Source organism: Haemaphysalis longicornis, unplaced genomic scaffold, assembly GCF_048455015.1.
Source record: "Haemaphysalis longicornis isolate Haplotype H1 unplaced genomic scaffold, Haemaphysalis longicornis Haplotype H1 scaffold_3, whole genome shotgun sequence".
NCBI classification, from domain to species: domain Eukaryota; kingdom Metazoa; phylum Arthropoda; class Arachnida; order Ixodida; family Ixodidae; genus Haemaphysalis; species Haemaphysalis longicornis.
In genome coordinates, this window is record NW_027526335.1 from 37,170,871 (window position 1) to 37,198,625 (window position 27,755).

Sequence of the window (27,755 nt, forward strand, 5' to 3'; positions counted from 1 at the left end):
CAGCTTCATTAAAAGTTTGCAGAGCCAGGATGAAGAGTCTTCTTAAGGCAGCACACCCGATGAATAGCAGTAGCCTGCCCAGCATGCCCCATTACAATGCCCCATTTCGCACTGCAAGCAACTTCCTTTCAGAGGATGCAGTATGTGTATTTTGTGAACCACCTTCAATGTTTTGTAAAAATAGGCTGCACAAGATGTGTCGCAAATTATTAGATTTCTCAAAACAGTAGGCTCAGAATCTGCAGCTAAAAACAAACTTCCTGACAAAGCCCCCACAATGAGTGCCATGCAGAATTTAAATATAGCTACCTCGGGCTGCAAATACAAGCATGCCCAGATGTAGATGATTAGCCTCGTCCAATGAGCATTTGATTCTTGCTGATAACATTTCCCATCTCCCCGCTTTGTGTTACACTTCACAAGGTACACTAGTACAGGCGCAGTATTCGAAGGCCTCTTCACTGCCAACAGTTACTCATCACTTCATGTACAGGCATATTAGTAAATTATAATCACTCACTGTAGCCTACTTTTGATTTGAAGAAAGCACACTTCAAAATTTTGTTGGCTTCGAGAATATTAGGTTGATAGATCAAAAGTTAATTTTTTCTTGAATGCTGGCAACTGAAATACGAATAAAAAGAATAGCCTTACCACTTTTTTGTGTTAGAGGGTTTGCTGAAGGGCTGGTTGGTATACTGCACTTTTGGGAAAAACAGTGCAGACATGGAACAAAGGCAAATACCACACAACACGGTGCCTATGTTGCGTGGTTCCCTGGCTCTGTCCTGTCGTTTACACTGCTTTTCACAGGACTTTTGCATTGTTTGTTTAGGCGATGATGACCCCCGGTGAACCTCCGCTGCTGTTGGTACTGAGCAGATGCGGCCAACATCTGGCAGGTTTTTCCTGCTTTCCCGGAAGTGCCCCTTCCTCTCTCGGGGCACTACGACGAACGATTATTCAGCGGCAACTTATGCAGCACTGCACTGTCATGGTGGACAAGAACTTTTATTAGGAGTCTCTTTTTGAGCAGAAGACTGTTGCTGAGGGCCCACGGTGGGATGGCGCGCTCGTGCATGTTTCATGGCGGGGGGAGACACAGCCTGCCGGAAATTAGCTACAACTCTACAGGCTGCGTCAGAAGTGGTGCACTCCTCACTTTTCGTCATACTATGCGATGAAAACGTGACTAGATTAGATAATGGCACTAAATACAATTTGCAGGCCCCTTCTCAGCAGTCCTTCTTGCGGGAAGAAGCAGGCAGGCCGACGAGGAGCTCCTCGTCGGGGATGTCGTAGACGAGCGTCAGGTGGAAGGCCATGTTGCAGAAGCAGATCACATACTCGCAGATTGAGAACCAGCTGAATGCTGCAACAGAAGGGAGCCGACATCACACTCTTTCTCTTGGTGTCCCAGCATAACGTCTCTCGTGTCATACACGAGCAGTCACTGTGCCAGCACTGGAATGATGTGTACATTAGCACTGGCCTGGCCAGCCATGGCTTTGTGGCTTCACAGACGGGAGTCCTATATGCAAACCCTGGCAGTTTTCTGGGTGTCGCTTTTTTTGAAGCTGAACTGAGGTCTTGCCAACAATTATAAAGTGGCTCTAATGCCTGCAAATGAAGCAACTACGATAGCTCTACCAAATTTATCGACACCATACACCAAATTATCAGATTACTGCAATAAACTTGAAACTTGAAACCCATGTATGTGGTTCATAGATGTTTACATGTTAACAAAACATCACACTCATGCAGAAAACTGTGAACACAGAGTTATCAAAAAGAAACTGCAGCAGATGGTCAGCAAAATTACATTTTCTTGAGGTTGCTGTTTGACATTGCATTGCTGATTTGAAAGCTTACTGATGCCTTACAATTCACATGAACGCTTTGGTAAATTGGTCAAACATTTGAGGTCACTCACAGCTGACCTTCAGCGGTTGTGCACCAACGTGTGTGCGCTCATCCACACACGACTGCTGAAAATGCACTTTCGCGCAGAGGAAATCGTGGTGAGCGGTGCTGTAAGGAACCCGCTTACACTTACTGGTAAGTAGTGGTGAATTTGAATGAAGCAGTGTCTGTGTCAATTATCGAAATAGCATTCAAATTCCTGTATATACTTTCTGCACTCACAAATAATTCGAAACTGAATTTTTTTAGCGTTCAAACAAGTTAGACAGGTGCTTCTGCCAACCCTTGCCGCACGCCTGTGAGCCCAATCTGCTATACTCCCTAGCACTTAATATTTCAGGGCCTTCGTGAGACCTACCAAGACTGAGATTTTTTAAGAAACGAGTAAGGTGCACGTAATACGGAACACAGCTCCACAGTGGTCGTTTTTTAACCAGCAAGCAAACGTGATGCCATGCTTAGAGCTCTGTCAAAGGAGAAATGCCAATACGCTACGCCTGTCTCTGTACAGGTGGTGTGCTTCTAATCTAATCAATGGGACATAACGCAACACCTGGCCTCTGCATCGTGCACATCACAAGAGTGCTTGCACTACCAGAAGATAGTGGGCAGATGCAGTGCACTGCCATTGTCCTGTGGAGTATACAATTGCCTTCAATTTGTTTTAGTTTTAGCTCCGAGTGGGGGCATGCAAGCAATCCTTAAAGGGACACTCAAGCAAATTTGCCAAACTTCTCTTTTTGTTTGCACTGCATAGGCTCGCACAAATAAACACACTTTTCATCCTTAATCCAGTCGACAAACCAGTATTTGAAGCCTGAAAGAAGGGCCAACAGCTACAGCGATTACGCATTTTAGTCTTGCGATGTGATTGGAAGATGCCCAAGATTGGAATTCAAACCAGTTTTGGTTTCGCTTCCATGCTGCGGCATGCTTGGCATCCAACGTTGCCGTTGGTTGGGCATTCTCGATATCTCAGGAATCGGTATACCGAGCTTCTGCCTTGTTGTCGCCTGTGGAATAAGCCTGCAAGCACCGCGCTTAGGATCGTAACGTTCACTAGCTGATGTGTACGCGGTGGCTGAACGCCCCCAGCTTTAGAGCTTGCCTGGCTCGTCCCCGTGTTCTAAGAGGCATGTTTGCACCAGGCCGACAGACAGCTTATTCGGCACTGTGCCGCAAGCTGTCGGTGCTTATGTCAACAGCACACCAACGAGAAGTCGCCAGCGCATCATCGTCTACCCGCACGCAGCCTGCCAACTTGTATGTGGATCAATGAAGGTTGCAGTGCAAAATGGTGAATGCAGTATGGAGAACACCTAGATAAAAAAAAAATCAACAACAACAAAAAGCACGTCCAAATGGGGATCCAGACCTGCACATGCAGTGCTTCAGACCACACGGCCGTGACCCCAGGGTTGCTAGGGAGAAAATATGAAGCGCGTATTGTGTGAGCTGTTTGTTTGTTTATTTTTCTTTTCAGTTTTAGCATTCCCAGCAGCTTAGATGAGCATTTATTGAATAATGCTTGTGCAGCAAGCATCTTTCAAATCCTCGCAAATACCTTATCACTAGCGACTGCATTTTTTAGGCAGGCGAAGCGATCGCGAATGTGCCATTGCGCTGCAGACCGCTGTGCTAGTTCACCCTGTGCGAAAAGTGCTTCTTGTATCTTGGTTTTACACTTTACAATAAAAGTTTCAGTTGATTTTGATTCCTTGTTACCTATATTAACTTCACTGACTCTTCTGGCACATTTATTTTGCTTTAGGTTTTCTACTAGCATACTACTCGCACAGGCATAGGCAGTTTGCAGATCTAGTGAAGCGAAGCCCGCGAAGCATCGCATGTGCGCTTTTGTGGAGCTACTTTGACTTCATCTACATAACTAAGCGTGATACGTCTACAAACAAGCTAAAGCCACATTGTTCCATGCACACACCTTGTCATGACAGTTTTAACCGAGTGAATGGATTGCGACAACTCACCGGCAGCCAACTGACTGACTCAAAGGCGGGAGAAGAGTCAGTGAAGTTAATATAGTTACTATAAGATTAAAATCACCGGAAACTTTTGTAGTAAAGCGTAAAACCAAGGAGCGGGAAGCACTTTGTGCGCAAGGTGAACTAGGAGAGAATGCCTATCGAGAATGCCCAACCAACAACAACTTCGGATGCCAAGCATGTTTTTGCGCAGAACCGAAATTGAAACTGGTTTGAATTCCAATCTTGGACAACATCCGATCGCATCGCAACATGTATATGCGTCAGTGTTGTCACTGTGACGTTTGCCACCGCAAATGTCACATGGTATATTTTTTTACTTCTTTTAGGCTTTGTAAATTAAATACTGCTTTATCGTCCAGACAAACAATGAAAAGTGTGTTTATTTGAGCCAGTCTATACAATGCAAACAAAAACAGAAGTTTGACAGATTCACTCCAGTGTCCCTGTGAAGGGGTCATGAAGAGAAATTACAAGTTTGGTTGATTAAAAAGCTATTTTGGCTAGCTAACAACAATACTAGTTTTATCGCAAGCTTCAAACAAATAAGTGAGATATTAAGGAAAACAAGAAGCAGTGGCAACTCCCAGCCACGTTCTGGCTCTAGGATGCTTTCTAGGATGCCTAGATTTCTCTAGGATGCCTAAGAATCTCGCTTGTGTGATTGGCGCCACATATGCAAGCTTTTAGGAAAAAAAAGGAACACAAGTTATTTTTGTTTTTTACAGAAAACTAGAAATAATTGAACGAAACACAATTCCACACAGATATATAAAAAAACTCAACATACTATTTTTTATGGCAAAAGCCTTAGATCAAACACAAAAAGTGACCATAGTTGCAGGCGACTACACGAATGAAACCAAATTACAGCCACTGTAAAGAAAAGACAAGTGAATAAAATATACACAAAAACACATTTCCATTAGAATCTTATTTAATAGACGCCCTTGAAGCCATTCAGAATTGTGCGGCTTGATTCATAACCTCCCATTACAATTTCCGCACAAGTGTTACTACTATAAAATTATCACTGTCTCTCAACTCCCTGGATCTTAGACGAAAAATAGCACGCCTTTGTTCATTTCACAAACTGTATTTCAATTTTGCTTACTTACATGACTCCCTGCTTCTTCCACCAATTCGAACTTCGCGCCGTCTCTTTAATTCTTTGAGTGCCCAAAATTTAAAAGGTTCAACTAACGCTTTCAACAAATCTTTTCTTCCGTTAACAATTGAGGATTGGAATCGGCTTCCAAATGAGCGTAATACTCTAAAGTTTAAAACCTTACTCGAAACTCATTTTACAACCGCACCGTCGTAATTTCTGTGTGTAACCAGTTGCTTTTTCACATTTTTATGCCACTTTGAATCGTGATACTATTAGTTGTATAACGAGTTCTGTTATTATTATTGCCCTGTAATTCCAATTCTTGAATTGTATCCTACTTTATGTTCTTGGTCTGCAATTGCCTTTGTATATGCTTGTTCGACCTCCCCCCCCCCCTATGTAATACCCCGTCAGGGGTCCTTAAGGGTAAATAAATGATGATGATGATGATGCTGAATGGGATTACAGCCCAAGTTACTCGTTACTTTTTTTGTTTTGATAATTTTTTGATTATTTTCGTAATAAATCAGTTGTTTGAAATTAATACTGTGGGAAAGCCCTATCTTTCCTCTATCATTTTATACCTTACACTTTAGCGTCAATATTTTTCTGTGGCAGGAAAAAAATATTTCCCAGACTAACCAACCACAACCAATTTTTCCACGGTCATGAAAGTGTTAACTGCACGGCCAGCCATATGTGTGCCAACCGACTCAACAGGGCCCCTAGGAAACACCGACGTCTTTCGCATAAGGAGGAAGTCTCCACTTCAAATCCTTGATTGATTGATTGTAGGGTTGAACGCGTCGACGCTACACAGGCTGGTGAGGCGCACCATAGTGGAGGGCTCCGAATTATTTTGACCACCTGGAGATCTTTAACGTGCACCGAAATCTCAAACACACGGGCGTTTTTGCTTTTCACCTCCACGAGAAAAGTGGCACAACGCCATAGCCACTGAGCTACCGCAGTGGGTTCAAACCCTTGACTTTGTTTTCTTTCCCTTTAAATAACTGGTGGGATAAAATGGCATTGTTTTCTCCTTTTTAACATCAGAAATCAACAGTAGCCTAGAAGATTCCCTTTACCCCAATTCAGATTTATTTTAATCTTGGCAGGGTTGAGGAGGTCCCCCCTGTCTTATCCCCTGGCCCATCTGACACCAGGAGATAAGAGAGGCAGTCTCTTCCTTCATGGATGGCACCAACTTTTTCTAAATGTTGGAAAGATAAAAGATGCCACGACTTATTCCACATGTAAAGTCACACCTGGTCACACACAATGCACCGATGATCCCTCAAGTACTGCATTTTATGTACGCTCACACATCAGGCTCAATTGTTATAACAAATTATAAGAAAAATGGTCATCGTAAAAAGTGGTTTATCTTGCAATATAGCACAAGGCAAACTTGACTGTTCATTGCCATATTCGATATTTTGTTATAACGAGTATTGTTATAAGTGGGTTGGACTGTACCTTGTCAATGGCGAATGCAGTTATAGGTTGCTATCACTCAGTTTCAGGGCAGCAAGGTTTCCCTCAAGATTGGACAAAAGTTGGTGAGGATGCAAAAGTGCTTGTTAGTTGAAGAATGGCTCTGGTCTGTGCTAGTTGGTACATCTTCGATGGGAATCAGCTTGAATAAAAACGAACACAAAGGAAGAGATACACGACACACTGCTAACAACTGAAATTTTACTGAAGGAAACACAGATACATACTGATAATAATACCAAAAATATGAAATTTGTTCAGGCTGGTGAGTGGTATGATTAGTGAAGATCGCTGCGGAGAAACTCTTTTTTGGTTCACGACAGGGCTGGCGATAGACGAGGCTGGAGGTAGCTGCGTCAGTGTGCCGTCCGTGGCCCTGTCACAAACCGAAAAAGAGTTTCTGCGCAGCGATCTTCACTAATCATATCCCTCACCCGCCTGAACAAATTTTATATTTGTTTTTGTATTTTTGTATATATGTTCAATAAAAATCATCGTCGGACTTATGAAATCTCTGCCACAGGATATCTTCGTATCTATTTAGGCCGACGACATTTGTCGCAGCTTCTTCGTACGACCGCAGCTACGGGCCCGACACCTACGATGGCTAGTCAGCAGTGTGTCGTGTATTTCCCTCTTCCTTTGCGTTCGTTTTTATTCCAGCTGATTCCCATCGAAGATGCTTGTTTCTTTCTGACTACTTTGCAGGTGTTCTCTAGAAACAGTCCACATACAACCGGGTACCTCATCGGCTGGCCACGAGACGCCAGCGTACACGAATTGCAGAGCAATGCACCAGTGGCCGGGAGGAGAAACTGCGCATGACGATTCGAGAAGAGTAGCGGCCACGAGGGGAGGGGCTCACCCAGCTCGACGCAGTGCACGCGGTGCCTGTAGAAGAAGAAGAGCATGCCCGCACTGGCGGCCAGCGTGAGGCCCAGCAGGGACGTCTTGAGGCGGCGAGACCTGCGCTCCAGCTCGGTGTCCTCCTTGTGCTGGCAGAGGTGGACGGCCAGGCAGGTGCCCACCATGTAGAGCAGCGAGGAGAGCATGAACAGCACGAAGATCTTCTCATGCACGGGGTAGTTCTCGCGGTTGGAGACGTACGTGACGCCCACCAGCGACAGGGCCTCGGCCACGTGCAGGCCGTACGTGGCCCATGTGAGCCGGCCGAACAGGGCCCGCCTCGCGGGGGCCACCCGGGCCGCTCGCCGGCCATAGTAGCCCGGGTACAGGGAGGCCAGCAGCAGCCGGGGCCCCGTGTGCAGCGCCACGCCTATGCGCCACGCGTAGCGCTGCGGCGAGATGCCCGTGATGGCGCTCACCGACGGGCAGAAGTTGTACACCTGCACGGGCCAGCCAGGGACTGCTCTGCTTCACCCAGCAACGGCAGCGGGGGCAAAACTACAATGTGCAGTTGACTCTCAACAAACGGAACTTTTGGGGACGCGGCTCTTGAAACAATTTCTTTTAGTTTTTAAACTCTGTGAAACTTGTCAGTCTTGCTGCTTTCTTTTCACTGATTTCAAATATGCCATTATTTTTTGAGTAAGTCAATTACTTACCAAGATAATTAGAGATAATTAGTCATTTTTGGAGGAACAATAGATAAAACAGTGCTGGTCATAAAACCGTAATCTTAATATTTTCCAATACTATGAACCCTGGTGAGCGCAATGAGAATCAGTTTTTCGATGCATTGCTTGTAACTAATTTTACAGCTCGTTGAACTTTGGTGTTTGAAGTGGGCATTCAAAATGGTTCCTTGCCACTGGTGCCACCTAAGTTTAATGAGCTGTAAAATTAGTTACATTTAACAGGAGCTCCATTTACTGCGAGATATGCACAATAGTGCTAATTTATGAGCGTACACTCCCTTAATACCATTTCACAGAACTCTAAGCACTAGATGGTGAATGTAGAGGAGATAGTTTTTCAGAAAGCAAGAAAACTACAAGAGATTTAGGCACAGCATTCACAAAGCTTTTTTGGCAACAATTAATCACCGTGCACCAAAAAAATGCATCATTTCATTTTGTTTCGGCCATTGCAACTGCATATTCATGATGAGGATCTTCAGCAGCTTATGCTCATGGCAATGGGTCTGACAAGAAGTTTCATTTTCGGTTTTGTTTACACTGTGATGTGGAAATTTTAGTTCCAATTACCAAAAGTTTTTTCACGTTATCTGAATACAAAACCAACTAACTTACAGGCCACTGTTCCGCTTAAGCGATTTCCGTTTATCGTGATTCTACTGTATGTCAAAAGCATCCCGACACCCATGAATTTGCCGTCAAATGCGATGTCGCTGTAAAGTGACTAGCTGATCCTGAGGCCATCCCAATAACTTTCGATGGTGATCACATAAGCTCGCAACAAGTCCACCAGTGAAATAACGTCGCGACAGTCATCATCGTGTGGTCGTGAACCTCAAATTCATGTCAAGAAAAAAACATGCACATTGCTATAAAAGTTTTCCAAAGTGTTTTGCACCAGTTGTGTGGGATCGTTAACGCTCATGAAGGTCACTAAAGGGCTACTGAAGTGTTTTTAAAATATGGTAAAACTCTATCTTTTACAATTAATACATTGTTCAGTTTACGCGTGTAAACTTTTTTCGGCATTTTTAGTTTGGAGACAGCGGTATTCGTCGATAAAGTTGACCCTACGCCTTGCCCACTGCTCACTTCTGGCCTGCTGGAAGAGTGAGCAACTGAGAAGCAGTGCCCAGAAGTAACATCATATTCGGAGGACGGCCAGCGACGTGCGCCGCCGCTTCGCTGTTTCCCACTTTTCTGGGCAAAGTTCTGAATTAAGCAGGCGTGTAATCTAAACTTTATTTACCTTTATTGTCATGAGTTGCCTCTGCATGGATTTTTAGCCGTAACGCTGCTGTGTTTTTAGTGATTTCCAAAAACGACTCCTAGTTACTCGATATTTCCTGCCCGACGCCTATGGCTACTGCATTGCCTTCACGAGTAGTCCGGGCCAGCCATGTCGTCGAGCACTCTGTGCTTCATACACAAAGCAATGGGCTCAAACAAATATGTAGGTGCCTCAAGTTCCTGATCCATTACTATAAGGGGTTTAGAAAATTTAGGGGACCGCAACGGTCTGGGTTTCCAAAACGTCTTGCTCGTTTTTCTGATCAACATTGCGGGCTATCCTGATAGCTTAGCTAAGTATGTATATTTTGCGCGTGGTTAACAAAAAATCAAGGAAGCTGGAAAGTATTATGAAGCGTGTTCTGCGCGCGGAAGTGCTCCGCACATGCTGGTCGTGAACGCCTGTACAGCCCATGAAGCCGCCTGTACAAAATCAAAGCAACTGCGAAAAAGGTACACATGCAAGAGAGTGGATGATAGTGTGGTAATAAATAGTGCTACAGATTGTCATCTGAGGAGATCTTGCGGTCACTAAAGTGTCATTAGCAAGTTGCTATCCTTAGTGTTTCCCATAGTTAGTGAGTCATTACAGCCGCTCCTTTCTTCTAGCAGGTCTGCTAGCAGGTGGAAGGTTGGGAGAATGAAATCCGTCTTAACACCATGCGCCATGCTTGACAGGTGGAGGCTGACGCCGACCAGTTACCACTCGGAGTTACCAGCGGAGTTACCAGTTACCAGCGTTTCGAAGTTACCACTCCAGAATAAGAATGAATCTGGATTCATTCCACTTTTTCGTGACCCCAGAATGGAATGAGAATGGGACGGGCCCAGTTTTTCAGAGTAGCTGCGTTGACCTTAAGCTGCGACTTACAGCCAAGCTGGCTGTGAAACCAGCATCACTACTACCCAAGCGGCCAATCGCTGTTTTTAGTTTTTCAGCGGCTGCTCTGAACTCATGGATGGAAGTGGTGACTCACAGTGAACCCGCCAAAGGAGAAGGTCTATAGAGGCAAAACATCTCTGGCACCCAGGGTCAGCCAAAGTGACTGCTCCATGCGACTACTGTTGTATTCCACAGCCACGCAATCATCAAATTCGGGGCATGCAGCAAGGCCAGCCACCCTTCTCCGCCATCGAGATTCCAACCTCTGCAGCCATAGATCTCATCTGACTCATGCCGGCTGTTAGCCTCAGATAAAACAAAACGTAATGTACCAAAAGAAAATACATTTCAACGAACTGGGAGCGACTATGACACAGTCACACTGTCAAATTCATGTGGGACCACATAATTTCAAAACTTCGACACAACTGTGCTGTGATGGCGTTTGTCCCCCCTTCACACTCCAACATTGCGGTTCAGTAGTTAGCTTATAATTTAACACTTACAAGTTTTACTTTGCGCACGAAACGTACGCTATCAGGTGTGTGACGTGGACGGCTACCATGCGGTGTAGTGGAAGGGTGGCACACATGGGAACCTTTTTGGAGGTGAGCCTCGCTCAAGCATTACGTAGTTCAGGTGGCAAAAAACGCGCTTTTCCCGTATATGCGTGATGCCAGAAACGTGGACGCAAAATTTCAATTACCCTAGCTATGACAGCGGGGCTGCATTGGCGCCGGAAGCGGTATGTGTCGGCCTGTATGCGTTCGCCTGACGTCTCTATTGGCTGCGAATGCAAGTACGCACCGGTCTGGCGTCCCCACTGGCTGGTATGCGAGATGTGGCTGAAGAAAAAATGCTGATGATGTATTATAAACCTCTATTAGGAAGGGGTGGCTGGTGGCCTAAGAAAAGATGTGAAAATGCCGAAATGTAACCAGCTGAACGGTTGGCGAGGAATGGGTGGACACGGGCATGCCATGCTGCGGCGTTAATCCTAATGTGCACGATTTCAGGCCCAACGTCTTGAACCGGTACTCACAGCTTGACGTACACCCTCCCAAATTTTTAATAAACAATGGGCATTTCAGTGCCTTATCATGGTTGTCCAGCGGCGAAATAGGTGAGAATACGCGCACGCGCATACAACTGTCTACTGGATGAGTGTCGTCTACTAGTCTGTTCTCCCTAGAGCAACACCCACCCTGATTTTCTTATCTGCGAAGGCCGTTTCGCTACCTTCCAAATGCAGTAAGCAGTGCACACATTCCTGACGCACGTGCCAGGCAGATGTTATGAAATAAAGATTAAACACGTGTTGGAGATGCGCATGCACTTCAACAAACCTCCACATCTTATAAAGGAAGTTGTGCCGATACCGTGGTAGGGGGTAAATCGCTCTCAAAGAAACAGCGGAGCAGACAATTCCCGCACAGGAAAGGGCCTTTTGTGTCTGTGCATACACTCTCTTATTTCGCCGCTAGATAAGGCGCTTGCATGCCAATTGTTTGTCGCTTCCATGACATTATTAAAAATTTGGGAGGGTGTACAATCGGTTTGGCGTTGCTTGGTACATCATTAGGCTAACGATAAGGTTTGCTGACGTTAGGCCTGAACATAGGTCTAACGAGAGTGACTGGCAAATGCTCTTGGTCATAACAACGAAAAAAATTAGAAAAAAAATGCATGGAAAAGAACTGTAATGATGAAAAGGTCGAAATATAACCTGTTAGTAATGTCAAATGTTTTGCAACATCGTGCACTTAGAAATGCTTAACTCAATCAGAACAAAATTTAACACCTGCTGCGGTGGCTCAGTGCCTATGGCTTTGTCCAGCCGAGCCCAAGGATGCCAGTTGAATTCCCGGCTGCGGCGGCCGCTTTTCTGATGGAGTCAAAAAGCGAAAACGCTCGTGTGTTCAAGATTAAAAATCCACACTTTAAAGATCCCCAGGTGGTAAAAATTGATCCTGAGCCCTCCACTATGGCACGCCTCATCGCCTGTGAAGCATCGCCGCATTAAACCTCACAATCAATCAATCAATTGATCAATCAACCAAACTCAGCGACACTAAATTTAGCGACATAACTCGGTGACATAGCACAAAAGAGCAGTCACGCTCGCGCATTCTCAAATCACAAGAGAAAGTATTGTTGCCATGATATTCCTTTCTTATGTCTTTGTCTGCACGAGATGTCAGCAAGCTGCCGTCACCCCTCGACTTTGGGGACGTGCATGCGTATTTTTGCACTTCTCAACACGGCTGATAATGTCAGCGTTATGTTACGTTTGTAGGTAAATCGATGCAGCCACCCAGAAGGAGTTTCTACGTACAGGAATTACAGGGATGGAATTGAACTGCCTTACCATTCCAGGAGTGGGAATGGGCAAAATTTTTGCATTTCGACGAAGCAAAAGGAATGGAATTGTGGACAGTTTTAATTTCTTCGAATTAAAAAATTGGAATGACATGGGGATGCACATTTCGCAACACTGGTGCGTGCGTGTCGTGTGCATGCAAGTGTGTCTGTGCATGCGCGTGCGTGTTGTGTCTGTGTGCGCATGCATACGCGTGTGTGTGGCGACACTTGATGGTACCGAAACTGATAGCAGAGGGGCAAGCTCTGTGCGGTCCAAAAAAGTTGCCTGCCCACCAAAGAGGCTGCCAAAGGATGCACTATTTGGAGCCGAGGTGCGCCCCGTCACTGGTTGGCGATGGCAGTGGAGCACAAGGCGGCACGGGGGGGCTGCGTGCTAGTGCCACTGTTGTTGTTTTCCTATATAAATCAACTGTCGCCAATGGAATGGCAAGTTTATGAGACAAGAATAAAATTATAACTAATGTTATTATTAAACTGAAATCAAATAATAAATACAAACTTGCGGCAATAAAGAGTAATGCTTTCACACTCACCCCCCTGCGAACCTTTCATTTCACATCGTGCTGTCATCGTTGGCCTCCCATGAAAAACATTTTGCAGTGGATCTTTTTTAAACATTTTGCAAAGTCAGTCAAGCTGGCCAAGTCAACATTGACAAAAAAACCTACATTACGAATTTATTTTTATAGTGACCGGACAGAGAAATAAAAACGCTGCACTAAAAAAAACAAAAAGATAAACCCATGCTCTTTTTCTCCAAACCTATTTGAACCGGTTCAAACCAGAATGGAATAGGGCTCAGGAACCAAACCCGAAACGCTTGAACCCAAACCAAACCCGAAAAAATTCCAGTTCGACACCCTGTCCATAACAGAAGTGCAGTTAAGCACACTCGCGTGCGAAATAGATGCAGACATCAACTCTCGTTCCCTCACTTTCACAACAAGTTCCATCAACAAGCCGGAAGTCATCAATCACACCGGTTCACTTTATCATCAGCAGTAGTATCACGTCATTAACCAACTGTATGCGCACACCTGTCAGAGCAGAAAGCCTCAAAAATTACGGAAAAACGGTATTACCTAGTACTAAATGCTTTCTGGTCACGATAAAAAAAGGACCACATTCTAAAATGTCATCGTTCCATCGTGTCAAATCAAAAAAAAGACCATATCTAGATAAGCTCATTGGAGGAAAGGGTTCAGGTTGAATTTGGACAGCCAGAATCAAAGCAGAAGTGGATCCTGGTTGTGACGGCGTAGTTCGTGCCTGCAAGGACCAACTCCCAAATGGAAAGTTCCTGACCAATCCCGTTTAATAAAAGTTGTACCCTCTGGAGCTCACCAAGAACCCTGGGGAGGATGTCACAGAAGTGGAGGTAGACAAAGCGCACGTGATGCAGTAGCACAAAATGAAAGAAACCGGAAGCATGCGTTTTCATAGTTTTGCTACACCGTAGGCGTCTGGGCTCTTCCTCGTCCTTTCTTCAACAGTGGATGTGGCCGGGCGGGGATGAAAACGCCAATCGGTGTGGGCCTGGCACGAACAGCCTGTCGGCAGTGCCTAGTGCAGCTGTAAATGGCACAAGCACAGCCATTCCAAAACAGATTTCGCTAGCCGGGCTGAACGGGATAACCAGCCAGAGGGTTGACCTTCCGCTGGTTACATTCCGAGCCGTTGTACAGCACTGTACGCCTTCCCTAGACATGGATGTACTGGGCCACAAATACTCTATGGAAGAACAGTAAATGACACTGATGAGGCAACTACAGAAAACACTTTTCCTCACCCTCCAGCACTATCTTCACACTGTTAAACACCTAACATTGCCCCCACTGTGGAACGCGGTTTGGGCCTGTCAACGTAAGAACATCAGAAATGTCGCCCTCCCATCTCCTAGCTAGGCAGTGGGAAAAGGAGCCGTGTAGCTCTGACCTCGGCGAATGGCTGTGGGTCATTGAATGGGTCAAGATGGCAACAAGATCTGCTCACAGCGCTTCGCTTCAATAGATAGTTTTAGCAGTCCGTCTGTTCCGTCGTTTACATAGTTACTGTGTTGACCGGGACCCGACTGTGCGTGCGGGAAGGGCAGTTGAGTCCCGTTGAACACGGTAACCACGGAACAGACGCATCATACGGAGTGCTAAAACTTTCTAATATCTCCATAGTATAAAGTTTTCCTCCTCCTTGCATCAATAAAATGGGTAAAAATTAGTATCTTTCCTTGGTTGCCGGTTCTACTCGTTACACCATTGCATGTCGCTAAATTGTTTCAATTGACCACGGCACCATATATATATATATATATATTTTCGTTACCTCAAGAGCCCCACTATGGAAAAGGGGCATTACATGAGGGGTGGGTAAGGCACATATAAAAAAGAAACAGCAGTACAGTAAATAAAAGAAAAAATACAAGGCATGAGTTTCAAAGCATTATACAAGTTGTAGAATTTATAGATAACATAGCACAAGGTCAATATAGCACAGTGTCGTATAAACTAGAATGAAGCCATGGCAGGCAGTCTTAATTTGAATAGTTCAGGGTCGCTTGTTTGTACAACATAGTCAGGCAGATTATTCCAAGTTTTGCACTGGTTATAAAAAACGAGTTTGCGAATTTGGTGGTTCTAGGGCGAGGATATGATAGCAGCATTAAATTATTACTGCAGCAAGAAGTGTGTGGAAAGGGGGTGATGTGTATATATATATATATATTGAGAGAGTCTGCACATGGGCCGCCAGTTTCTTTTTGGCTCCATCTGACTGATTCGAGAACGTCCCAAAAATACAACGCAGCTGTTCAACAAAGCTGGTCCAATCAGGGATGCCATCCTCATTGTTGAGAAACCAGGTCTTTGCCACTTCGGTCAGAGGAAATAAGACGTTCTGGAGTTTGAATGTATTGTCCCATCGGTTGAAAGCGCTTACCCAATTTAAGTGGTCAAGCTAATCTTCGACATCGTCACCACGGAGACCAGCGAAAAACGGAGGATCGCGCTGGTGGCCGGTGAGGGTAACGACAGGATCGACCGGGGCCACAGCGGTGCTGCCCGAATGGCTGCTGTTGTGCTGCATGGGGCTGGTGGGCAGAAGCAACCTCCGACCTGAACGGAGCTCCAGTGGTGCGACCGCGAGAGGTAGACTGCAGGATCAAAAACACCCTCCACCACTTGAGAGAGACGAGTTGTTCCTGGAAGCCGCCATAATTAGATCGCTGACTCCAAACATTCCGAGGAGACCGAGCGCACGAAGATGATGGTTATCTACAGATGATAAAGACGATGGGTGACTGGCTATGAGTGATGGGGGAGCTTACCCCTTGGTGACCACAATGAATCAGTATGATGCCGGATTCACGGAATATTCTGAATGCCCCTCTGATGCTTACAATATATATATATATATATATATATAGCGAATCAGAAATGGGAAATGAGGGGCTCGGTGAATTAAGACAGAATAAGGATTGGCAGTCAAGAAAACCTCGGAAAGCAAAGGGGATAATGCGGTAGGTCATAGAAATAGATGAGGAATTTTTTGAGTCAGAAAGAAGAGTCAGACCGGTATTCTGGAGGTCGTGGGTTCAGATCCCACCCGGTGGGCATTTTTTCACCACTTTCTTTCTGACTCAAAAAATTCCTCATCTATTTCTATGACCTACCGCATTATCCCCTTTGCTTACCGAGGTTTTCTTGACTGCCAACCCTTATTCTGTCTCTATATATATATATATATATATATATATATATATATATATATATATATATATATATATATATAGCGAATCAGAATAGGAAATGAGGGGCTCGTTGAATTAAGATAGAAATAAGGATTGGCAGTCAAGAAAACCTCGGAAAGCAAAGGGGAGAATGTGGTAGCTTATAGAAACAGTTGAAGAATTTTTTGAGACAGAAAGAAAGTATATACAAGGTTGGTATATATATACATATATATATATATATATATATATATTGTACATAAATGTACAATATTGACCTGCAGGAGGTCTCGTATATGGGCTTCCGCCTTACTGCTGTAATTACGTTTTATATGGCTAATAAATGTTTTATGTCATAACTGCGTTAAGTTGCGGGAGTTTCTAGCTTTATGCGGACCTGCAGACCAATCCGGGCTGTGTTATAATTCTTTGTAGAACATTGACGGTTCCAAAACGAGAAGCTTGCATTGTACGAGCCGAAGACTGGCACCAAATCCGAACACTTGGCGCTCGCACGGGTGAGGCTTCCCTGCACGGCGCCAGGGTCTAACAGGAAAGGCAGCTTTGGTGACCGAGCTGCGATGAGAGCAGCGATCGTGGCGCCCAAGTCAAGCGCGCTGTGTGCACCACAAATACACAATGGCACAATAGCAGCGTTCGCAGCATTAGGCTCACCTTGCAAACCGTCGAGTTCACTGCGGTGTACTGGAACCACATAGACGTGGCGAAGCAAAACAGAAGGGTGAAAAGGGGCAACGCGACAGTCAGATAGGCCAGGTGGAGAACTTTGACTCTCAGCAGTACGTGTTCCATGGGAATCGGTGCATCCATCGTGTACTAGCGGCAACTACAGCTGAGGGTTTCCAGGATAGCTAAGATGCTGCCGGCCGCCGGCTGGGCCCAGGGCCTGCTGCCATAGAAGTTACACCCGGAACTTGGCCCCCCGGGCCATTATGCTTTCAGTTGCAGTACACGCGGCCTTTTCCTGGCCCTCACAATCACCGTGCAGCACATTCAAACGGCGGGGAACTAACCCAGTCCTCCGGACAAAGCCTTGCTACGAACATAGGCAGACCGCCATTGCAGCGCGGCGGCGGCTGACAGGCGGCGAATAGAGCCAGTGGCGCCACCGGTAACCACCATGCCAGCACCACGGCCGGCCTAGAGCGGCGGCGTGCACGCTTAGTTCCTGCCTGCGGCCGCTGCTAGAAGCCGGCGCTACGGGCCTGTCCTGCTTAGGATGCCTCGATGCGCACCCGCTCCGCTGAGGATGAGGACAACCGCGTCGTCTGCTAGTGCGACCGCCATTTTCTTGCATCCGTAGGCGCGGGGCGCACGTTTGCTGCGTGACGCGCCTTGATAGTGCTGGTCTCGCTAACAGTGTGGGCTTAATTTGGCTTTACTTTTAATATACATTCTTTTTCTAGGGTATATGAACAGAAGAGTAAGGTTTTGGTGAAGGATTCTCTATTTTGAGATGATTAGCGAAGGTATGGTGAATGCCTTTCTTTTTTTACGATAGGTGACACGGCGGGAAACTTCTCGCCGTCGTGTCATACCGGCGCCGTGAACTTGCTGTCGTTGCGTTTACATATAAACATAGCAGAAACTAGGTGAAGTACACGAAGGAAGGAACTGCTGCATATTCAAGTGCGAATGTCCGGCACGCTTACAGCCACTGAAACTATTATTCGGTACTTACATATATAGGATTGCCTGGCGGCAAACTGTGCCATGCATGTACTGTGATATCTAAACGTGATTGATTGATTGGTGAGGTTTAACTCGCCTACGCTACATATGCGATGAGGCGCCGTAGTGGAGGGCTACGGATTAATTTTGACCACCTAGGGATCTTTAACATGCGCCGAAATCTCGAACAAACGGGCGTTTTCTATTTTCGTCTCTCTCCATCAGAAAAGCGGCCGCCGCGGCCGAGAATCGAACCAGCGTCCTTGGGCTGCAATCTAAACATATCGGCTTACACGGATGTAGGAATAATCATTTAATGACTTGAAGCAAGAATACACTATGTACAAAGTGATGAACGACATCCTCCACTGCTGATACATAATACATTATGTACAAAATGATACAAACACACTTCACTGCAGTTATAATACAGGTAATGATGATTACGCTCGAATGTTTTCGAACTTGCTTTTTGAGGTTTTGAATTGCGTTCTTAGCATGTGTGTGATCTTGAAGTACATTGTATCTTCTTTCCAGGTTTGCCAACTGCTTTTTCAACTCAGCACAATCCCTTTGCGTCTCACTAGCTGTGAGAGTTTCATTTGCCGAGTTTGGAATTCCGACATTCAAAGCTTCGAAGCCTGGGCTGTTGAGTTGGAGGTTTTCCGATGAAGTCTCTTGTGATACCGTGTGAGTTGACTCGGGGAGCATTTCCGCTGTCTGATGATGCGTGAAGTTCGTCAGCGAGGTTGTCCACCTCTTCATTGTTGGATGTGGGCTCAGGCTGCGTTCTGTCTCCGGGTGGCTTTCGCTGCTTTGGAGCAACTGGAAGCAGAAAGATATGCAAACCAATGATCAAATTAAGCAGTAAGTTCAGGGAAAGCGCGCCAATCAAGGGAACGGGAAATCAAGACAACGAACAAAGCGGAAACACTGCATGGCAAGCGTCTCAGCATTTACACTTGTAATAATTAACCAGGTCGAGCGATTGTGCGTTTTCAGTGGAAATGGAATAAATGGATGCGTGAGGTTAAGGTTGTGGCGTGGGCTGATAGATAATACAATTGAATAGGTGGAAGTGACTCTCGATAAGAGCAGGAGAAGCAGCATCGATACAGGTACATACTTACATGCATGCATGCATAACGTGTTAAAGTAAAAATAAGTGAAGCATGCCAGACCGACGGCTCAAATGCCACTGGAACGTTTCCCAGCAGCCACCACCGATTTCTTAAGTGATGTATGCACTTATACGAAAACACGAGTGAATGAAATGGTAAATGCCGACCTCTGATTGGGAAAGGCGTTGGCACTGCATTTGGCTTCAGCTCCTTCCATCCATCTGCCCGGTTTTGTTCAAAACAGGATCCTTCAAAGTGAGCCTGCACGATAAATTGTCAATATGTGCCTTTTTGTCCCGAGAAATAAGAATAAATGACGTGAAATCAAGCAAATCGAACAAACTGGCATCCATGCGTATCGGCTCACATCCGCACATGATTCACAAAATAGAAGTGTAATTGACACATTTCTTTTCACCTCCATGCGCTACTTCTATGGCATGATAAGCGACAATAAATGTCTTAAATATTATAATTTTTGCGCACAACAAGATTCATAACAGACCTTAAATTGAGACAACGCGGAGAAACACGAGCATAACGCGTCGCATGCAGTTTTACGCTTTGGGATATATCATTCACACTGCCAAAAAATGGGCTTTTGGTGAAGTAAGCGTGATGCGCCGGGATGACGTTTCGGGACTGAGAAAGGTCGCACACCTTTTTACAACGAGCGCCTTATTTCGTGATACAAAGTGAAATGACTGAAGATACAAAGCGCCAGACGTTTTATATCGGCCCCCCGCTTTAATAGGCCACGTCCGTTTGCATCAATGAAAATATAAAAAGGCCGCAAAAGCATGATGAAACCTTCAACATAAACACATAAAACCGTGCGTCTGGTATCAAGAAACAGCCACACAGACAAGCTGACAATAGCCCCAAATGGATTTGGCACTGATGAGAAGCCGGGTACTTACACTGCATATGCAGGAGTGCTTCGTCGGATGCCACTTGTCCCGCTTGATCTTCACCGTCCACAGAAGCCGACTTTTTGGGTCTCTAGGAAACGAAAAACATGCTCCAGAGATTTTTAGCGCTTTTAGAACACTGGGGAACGCAGCACCCGGGCATTCTGCAAAGAGACTTTGTGAAGAGCGCCGCTTTTCGCGCGCCTAGCACGGGAGTCGGAGGGGGCGGGATGCAAGAAAATGGCGGCGGCGCCTCCCGAGAACCGGTCTTGGCGGCGGCGACCCCATAGAGATAATATACTGACTGGCGACCCCTTCAAAGAGTGGCGCCAACCTCCGCGGAGCGGGCGCGCATTGTTAGAGATGAGGGGCCCTTGGGTTGTCTGACTCGTTCAGGCCCGCAGGTCCCGGCTCGCCATGGTGTCGGACTAAAGACTCGAGATGACTGCTTAGGAGGAAACTGTACAGGAGGTTTATTCTACATGATGACAGTCGAGACAGGAGAACAAGAATAACACGAATACAGCCGTTTAAATAGAGTTCGTATTCCCCAGATCCCTGGCTAGGGAATTTAACTTCACACAGGTTGTCCAATCAGGTGGGCAGTGGACGACACTTGATGTACCGCCCACGACATGAGGCGTGGCTGATGCACACGAACCACTCGGTCGATGGAAAGGGTGAATATCCACGTCATGGATCGTGTCCCGTGCCGGAGTTGCACCACTTTGCGCAAGTCTTCATTTTGGAGGCCCCGTGAGAACGGAATTTCAACACGGCTCCCAGCACGTAAAGACAAGCGACTTCCTGCTCTCGCCGATGGTTGGAAACCGAAGAGCTTGGACACTTGAAACTGCAGCTTCCTTTCGGTGGACCCTTCTTTCATACGTGTATGAAGAAAAGAAGTGGCCCGCAGCGTCCGATGAACCCAGGATATAGAAGCCGCCACTTGAAACCGCCGCCGCCGCTGGCGCCAGGGTTTCTTGCCTCCTCGTGCCTCTGGGTGATTCATCCACGCACACTTTGCTCTAGGGCTTGCGAGGAATTCCTGTGTTGGCCGATCCTAACAGCTCCTCCGCGGCCCGAAAAATCTCGAATGGCCAGCGTTGACGACCGCTGGGCAGGAAGAGATGAGCCTGGAACTGGGTGTAGGGGCCGTCTTCCACCAAGGAACATACGATCTTGAACAATTAACAAAGGAAAGCACCAGTGGGCTATCCCATGCAACACTGCACCGCCCCACACGCAAGCGTTCAGAATTCGCCAAAGACCCACCAGGCTTCCTGCACCGATAAAGAAACACTTTACCACAGAAGCTATTTGATTTTGGCTGAATTTTGGTGCCGCCAAAGCAAGGGTATAGGTCCCGCAGAAAACGCCACTGGCCGACTGCCCTAAACTAGGTTAAAATAAAAAGAAACCCCGGAGGCGATCCAACTGAGTTACTTCATAACAGTCGGCTTAAGCCATCAGCATTCGCATGCAGTTTTCCCTTCTTGTAGCGTACAGAGAAATTATACTCCTGGAGAGCTAGACTCCATCTGAGCAAGCGACCATTTTTGGGGGACATTTGCCTCAACCACGTGAGAGGGCAATGGTCGGTCTCAAAGATGAACTTTGCTCCATACAAGTAACACGACAACTTCTGCGACGCCCATACTAAACAGGCGCACTCTTTTTCCGAAGCGCTGTACGTTTCCTCTCTACAGGTCAGCTTACGGCTGACGTACAGAATCGGGTGTTCTTCGCGGTCGTCGCCCACTTGACTTAAGACAACACCCATTCCTCTATCACTGGCGTCACACTGGACTATAAACTCTTTAGAATAGTCAGGGGTTCGGAGCAGAGGTCGGCACATAAGCACTGCCTTGAGACTCTTGAATGCGTTTTCTTTTTCGGCATCCCAGGGTACTTTAGTGGGTGCTCCCTTTCGTAACGCGTCAGTTAAGGGGCTTGCCAGCTGTGAATAGTTCGGGATATACCGCTGGTAATATCCGACCAGTCCCAAAAAGGATCGAATGTCCGTCTTAGTTCGAGGCTGGGGAAATGCCACGATCGGAGCAATTTTTAGCTCTGATGGACTCCTAGTTCCCTGGCCGACAACATGGCCCAAGTAAGCCACGTGAGCGCAACCAAACCTACACTTTTCCGCCTTCATAGTTAGTCCGGCCTCTCGCAACCTAGAAAACACGCTCTTAAGGTGTTCTAGATGCTCTTCCCACGTTTCTGAAAATATAGCGACGTCGTCCAAATAAGGGAGAGCAAAGCCCTGCATATCCCTGAGTACGATGTCCATGAGTTTCGAGAAACTGAAGGGGGCATTCTTCAGCCCAAAACTAAGCATTAAGGGTCGAAAGGTGCCAACCGGCGAGATAAAAGCGGCATACCTGCTCGCACTTTCTGAGAGCGGTACTTGCCAATATCCGCGCACGAGATCGAGGGTGGAAATGAATTTTGCGCCGCTCACTCTTTCTAGTCTTTCTTCTATGTTCGGAATCGGGTATAGTTGGTCCCTGGTAATAGCATTCAGCTTTCGGTAGTCTACACAGGGACGAGGCTCTTTGCCTGGTGCCTCAACTAAAATCAGCGGTGAGGTGTAGTCACTCTCAGCTGGCTCTATTACCCCCAAGTTAAGCATGCGCTGTATTTCAGCTTCCATTATCTCCTTCTGCCGAGGTGATACCCTGTATGGTTTTGACCGTATCGGCTCGTCAGACGTGAGCTCTATTTCGTGCGTCAGGAGGTGTGTCTTTCCTGGACGGCTGCTGAATCGATCAGCGAATTCGCTTAACAGCCGCTTTAGAGCGTTAATCTGGCCCGAACTCAGAGATTCTGTATTTACAGAAAGAGCCACGATTTTCTCCACGCTGACACTATCTCCTGCGTTCTCCTTCCAATCTAAAATCTCGCTATCGAGCTCCTCGGGTTCGTTTAGCATTAGATTTACGATCCCGCTGCGTTCCATGTACGGCTTCATGAGATTGCAGTGATAAATTCTCACCTGCTTCCCTCTTCCTGGAATCTTTAGCGCATAATTCGTCTCAGAAAGTTTCTGCATAACTTCTACAGGACCGTCCCAGTGAACTTCCAGCTTATTTTTCCTCGATGGCCGAAGAATCATGACGCGATCGCCCACGCGGAAAGTTCGAAGGCGGGCGTTTTTGTCATAGTAGACTTTGGAAGCCTCCTGGGAAGCTTTCATATTGCGGTTTACTATCTCCCTCGTACTGTTAAGGCGGTCCAGTAGTTGAAGCACGTACTCTACCACTGTCTGGTTCTCTCCTGTGCCCTCCCACATTTCTCTCAGCATTCGGAGGGGGGAGCGCAGGGCTCTTCCGTACACAAGTTCCGCTGGGGTGAAACCCGTAGCTTCGTGGGGAACCGTACGCAAAGCGAATAATGTGGCTGGCAGACAGTCCTCCCAGTCCTCTTTGTGCTCATAGCACAGAGCACGTAGCACCCGCTTTAGAACCGAATGCCATTTCTCCACACTGTTAGACTGCGGATGATACACTGAGCTGTGTAGCAGCTTTACTCCGCACCTCTCTAGGAACGTGGTAGTCAAAGCGCTCGTAAAAACTGTTGCCTGATCCGTCTGGATTTCAGCCGGAAATCCTATACGCGCAAACACCGATAGAAGAGCGTCAACTATCTCTGAGGAGCTCAGTTCTTTCAACGGAATGGCTTCGGGAAATTTTGTGGCTGGACACAGCATGGTAAGCAGGTACTTGTAGCCTGACTTAGTCCTGGGCAAAGGGCCTACTGTGTCTATTACAAGCCGACGGAAAGGTTCCGAAATTAGTGGCACAATTTTCAGTGGAGCCTTCCATGTCTCCCCCGATTTGCCCACACGCTGGCACGCATCGCATGATTTCACATAGCGCTCCACGTCTTTAAAACATCCTGGCCAATAATATTCCATTAGCAGCCGCTCTTTTGTTTTATTTATCCGAAGATGTCCTGACCAGCCATTCCCGTGGCACAGACTCAAAATGTCCGCTCTGTACCTTTCAGGCACGACTAACTGATCGAGTGTTTTGCCTTTTTTGTCCTGGTAGTGGCGATACAGTAAGCCTCCTTTCTCATGCACAGTTATATTGCGTCGAGCAATGCCTTCTTTGGCCGTAACGTGCAATCTCTCCAAAGTGGGGTCCTCTCTCTGTTCTTTTATTAGTGACTCCCGGTTAACCTTAAGAAGGCGATCAAAGTTGCGTGAAGCTGGAGATAACACTGCCCCTTCAGAGCTCTCTGCTTCATTTGCTGCCTCAGTGATCGTCCCTGTTCGGTCATAGCCTTGTGCATCTGTCTGCCTTTGACAACCCGTCACTTCTTCCTCCTCAAGTGGTTCCAATGGTAGGTTGGCACGTGCCTCTCTGGCTACCTTAGGTTCAGGAATCTGACTTAACTGAGAGGCGAGCTGGCGAGTCTTAGACCTTGTCAGAGCTTGCACCACTCCCTCTCCGAGTTTCTGGCCTCCCTCGTTAAGCAATCGATCCGATCGATTTGAGAAGAGGTAAGGGTATTGAAGTGGCAGGGCCTTCGAGACTGCGGCTTCAGTGATCAGCTCCCCAAACGGCCCGCAAATCCTCACCCGAGCCATTGGCAGGCATACACTGTGTTCCTCCACCGCCTGTTTTATCCATGCGACTTCCCCCGTGAAATCGTCTGCTGCAACGTAGGACGGATGGACAACATCCATCGTTGCGGCGCTATCCCGAAGCACGTTGCAAGGTTTTCCATTGACTTGCAGTTTGTGCAAGTATGGCCTAAGGAGCTCTAGATTTTCGTCGCTTTCATCGACGCACTTGAACACTACCCTAGGTTTGGTGCATTTGGCTGCAAAGTGCCCGACACCATTGCAGTTGTAGCAGCGAAGTGGCCTACTAGCCTCAAACTCTTTTTTTCCTGCTTTGTCTGCACCCTCTCTCTTCGACTGATCTTCCCGCTTTTCCGCCATTCTTTTTGGCGCCTCCGCCTGCACGGAACTTTTCGAAGAAAGGTTCTTTTTGCTGGGAACATGACTCCGCGTCACGTTTCTAGCGTGTGATGCACTCTCATCTGTGCTCAACCTTCTGCGAGTAGCGTACTCTTCCGCTAGCTCTGCGGCTCTTTCAACTGTGCCGACATTTTCCCTGTCTTGAACCCACAGCTTCACCGCTTGGGGGATGCTTCGATAAAATTGCTCAAGGCAAATGCATTCGACCACTCCATCGCGGCTTTCATAGGCCCCTGCTCCCTTAAGCCACTCCAAAAGGTTAGTCTTAAGGCCATACGCGAAATCCGGATAGCCCTCGCTGTCGCCTTTGCTTGAGCTTCTAAAACGTTGGCGGAAAGCTTCAGCTGAAAGCCTGTATCTCTTCAGCAGGCTAGCTTTCACTTTCTCGTAATCCGCCGCATCCTCCGTACTAAGTCTCGCTATCACTTCAGCTACTTCACATGGCAAGAGTGTCAGAAGCCGTTGTGTCCAAGTACCGCGAGCAAAGTTCTCCCGTTCACAAGTTCTCTCAAAATTTCCTAGGTACAATCCTATGTCCCGTCCAGTTTCATATGGATGCATGTACTTATCCATCCGATACGATACTGCCTCGCATGTTCTTTCAGGAGTCTCGGCTCTCGCGCTACCGCCATCTTTTCGTCTTTCCTTTTCAAGCTCCAGTCGCTTTAGCTCTCTTTCCGCTTTTTCAGCTTCCCACTTTTGCCGTTCCTTCTCTTTCTCCCACTCTCGTTCAGATTCCTCCTGAAGTCGTTTCTGTTCCTGTTCCGCTTTCTCTTTAGCTTCTCGAACTAAGTTCCATGCATGTACAAGCTCGTCGTTATTCTCGACGCTTTTAGGAATGATCTTGCACAGCTCTTTTTTCGTTATTTTGCTTGGCACTTCTACTGACAGTTCCTCGCATAACAAGAGCAAGTCCGACTTTGGCAATTTCATTAGGTCCATGACCCCGCTTTCTCTGCTTTGCTTTGGCTCTGCTTCCAAGCAATGTCGTGAGATTAACCCTTCTCAATTGACAAGCGCTTGATTCCCAGTGCAAGATTATTCTCTCAAAATCTGAAGCCTGGCGAATCCCATAGCAAAAGCCAAACGCTCACCCGCAGAGACAGCACGATGAGGCACGGTCCATCCCAGCTGCTGCCAACCAGTGTTAGAGATGAGGGGCCCTTGGGTTGTCTGACTCGTTCAGGCCCGCAGGTCCCGGCTCGCCATGGTGTCGGACTAAAGACTCGAGATGACTGCTTAGGAGGAAACTGTACAGGAGGTTTATTCTACATGATGACAGTCGAGACAGGAGAACAAGAATAACACGAATACAGCCGTTTAAATAGAGTTCGTATTCCCCAGATCCCTGGCTAGGGAATTTAACTTCACACAGGTTGTCCAATCAGGTGGGCAGTGGACGACACTTGATGTACCGCCCACGACATGAGGCGTGGCTGATGCACACGAACCACTCGGTCGATGGAAAGGGTGAATATCCACGTCATGGATCGTGTCCCGTGCCGGAGTTGCACCACTTTGCGCAAGTCTTCATTTTGGAGGCCCCGTGAGAACGGAATTTCAACACGGCTCCCAGCACGTAAAGACAAGCGACTTCCTGCTCTCGCCGATGGTTGGAAACCGAAGAGCTTGGACACTTGAAACTGCAGCTTCCTTTCGGTGGACCCTTCTTTCATACGTGTATGAAGAAAAGAAGTGGCCCGCAGCGTCCGATGAACCCAGGATATAGAAGCCGCCACTTGAAACCGCCGCCGCCGCTGGCGCCAGGGTTTCTTGCCTCCTCGTGCCTCTGGGTGATTCATCCACGCACACTTTGCTCTAGGGCTTGCGAGGAATTCCTGTGTTGGCCGATCCTAACAGCATCGAGGCACCCTAGTCCTGCTGTGCGCTCGTCCCCCACTCTGCCAGACCTGCCGGGCAAGCTCCTTTCATTTTTCGCTACAATCCTGGCTGCTGGCTCACGCAAAAGAGGGCGGGGAAGGGGGCGGGATAGGAAGAAACAGACGAAGATACCAACTCCATGCCCATCAGGGAACAATGACTTCCGACTTTGCGATAATTATTTTTGTGTCGCAGTGTCGCACGATATATACGCATCAGCCTTACGTGGCTTCGACGTATGTTCGCAATTTCTCTAAAGATATTAATGAAATAATTGGAAGATGAGAGAGAGCACCCTTATAAATTACTGCCTTTCGCTTTTCTCGTTGTCTTGTTTTATTTTATTTACTTTTTGGTCCTATATGCAGCCCCCCCCCCCCCCCCCCTCGTCCATAACTGAAATCGTGAGTACTGCGCTGTTGTGGGCGCCCGCCACCCAGTGCAACAGATTAGCAGCAAAATTTTGCTAATTTCCCTCTCAGCGCGTAACTGCTAGTTTCAATGTTTCGGGTTGGCTCCCAGCTCAGGCACCACGCACGCAGCCGCCCCCTCGCACGTGCTGTGCTTGACGGAGCCGTCCGTGAAGAGATGCAGGTCGAGGCCTTCCCAGCGCCGACATGGAGGACCTTCTGTTCCCGAAGGGACCTGCGGCAACCCAGCGGGAAGTCTTCACTTATCTGCTTCATTTCCTGGAGACGACCGGCATTACGCAGCGGCTGTAGCCCGGAGTGCAGTGATTGACT

At 47.1% G+C, this 27,755-nt stretch overlaps 2 protein-coding genes across 2 annotated transcripts; both read right to left on the minus strand.

The window, feature by feature from the left end:
• Positions 1 to 992: 992 nt before the first annotated feature.
• Positions 993 to 17,529, minus strand: LOC144174319 (post-GPI attachment to proteins factor 2-like). Its single transcript, XM_077702955.1, has 3 exons — positions 17,087 to 17,529; positions 7,403 to 7,883; positions 993 to 1,372 (listed from the first exon to the last, which is right to left on the minus strand). Exons 1-3 carry the CDS (start codon positions 17,240 to 17,242, stop codon positions 1,236 to 1,238), a joined length of 774 nt encoding a protein of 257 aa, XP_077559081.1. The 5' UTR covers positions 17,243 to 17,529; the 3' UTR covers positions 993 to 1,235.
• A 2,979-nt stretch (positions 17,530 to 20,508) lies between these two features.
• Positions 20,509 to 26,986, minus strand: LOC144174320 (uncharacterized). The gene has a single exon (XM_077702956.1). It carries the CDS (start codon positions 26,071 to 26,073, stop codon positions 21,583 to 21,585), a length of 4,491 nt encoding a protein of 1,496 aa, XP_077559082.1. The 5' UTR covers positions 26,074 to 26,986; the 3' UTR covers positions 20,509 to 21,582.
• Positions 26,987 to 27,755: the final 769 nt, after the last annotated feature.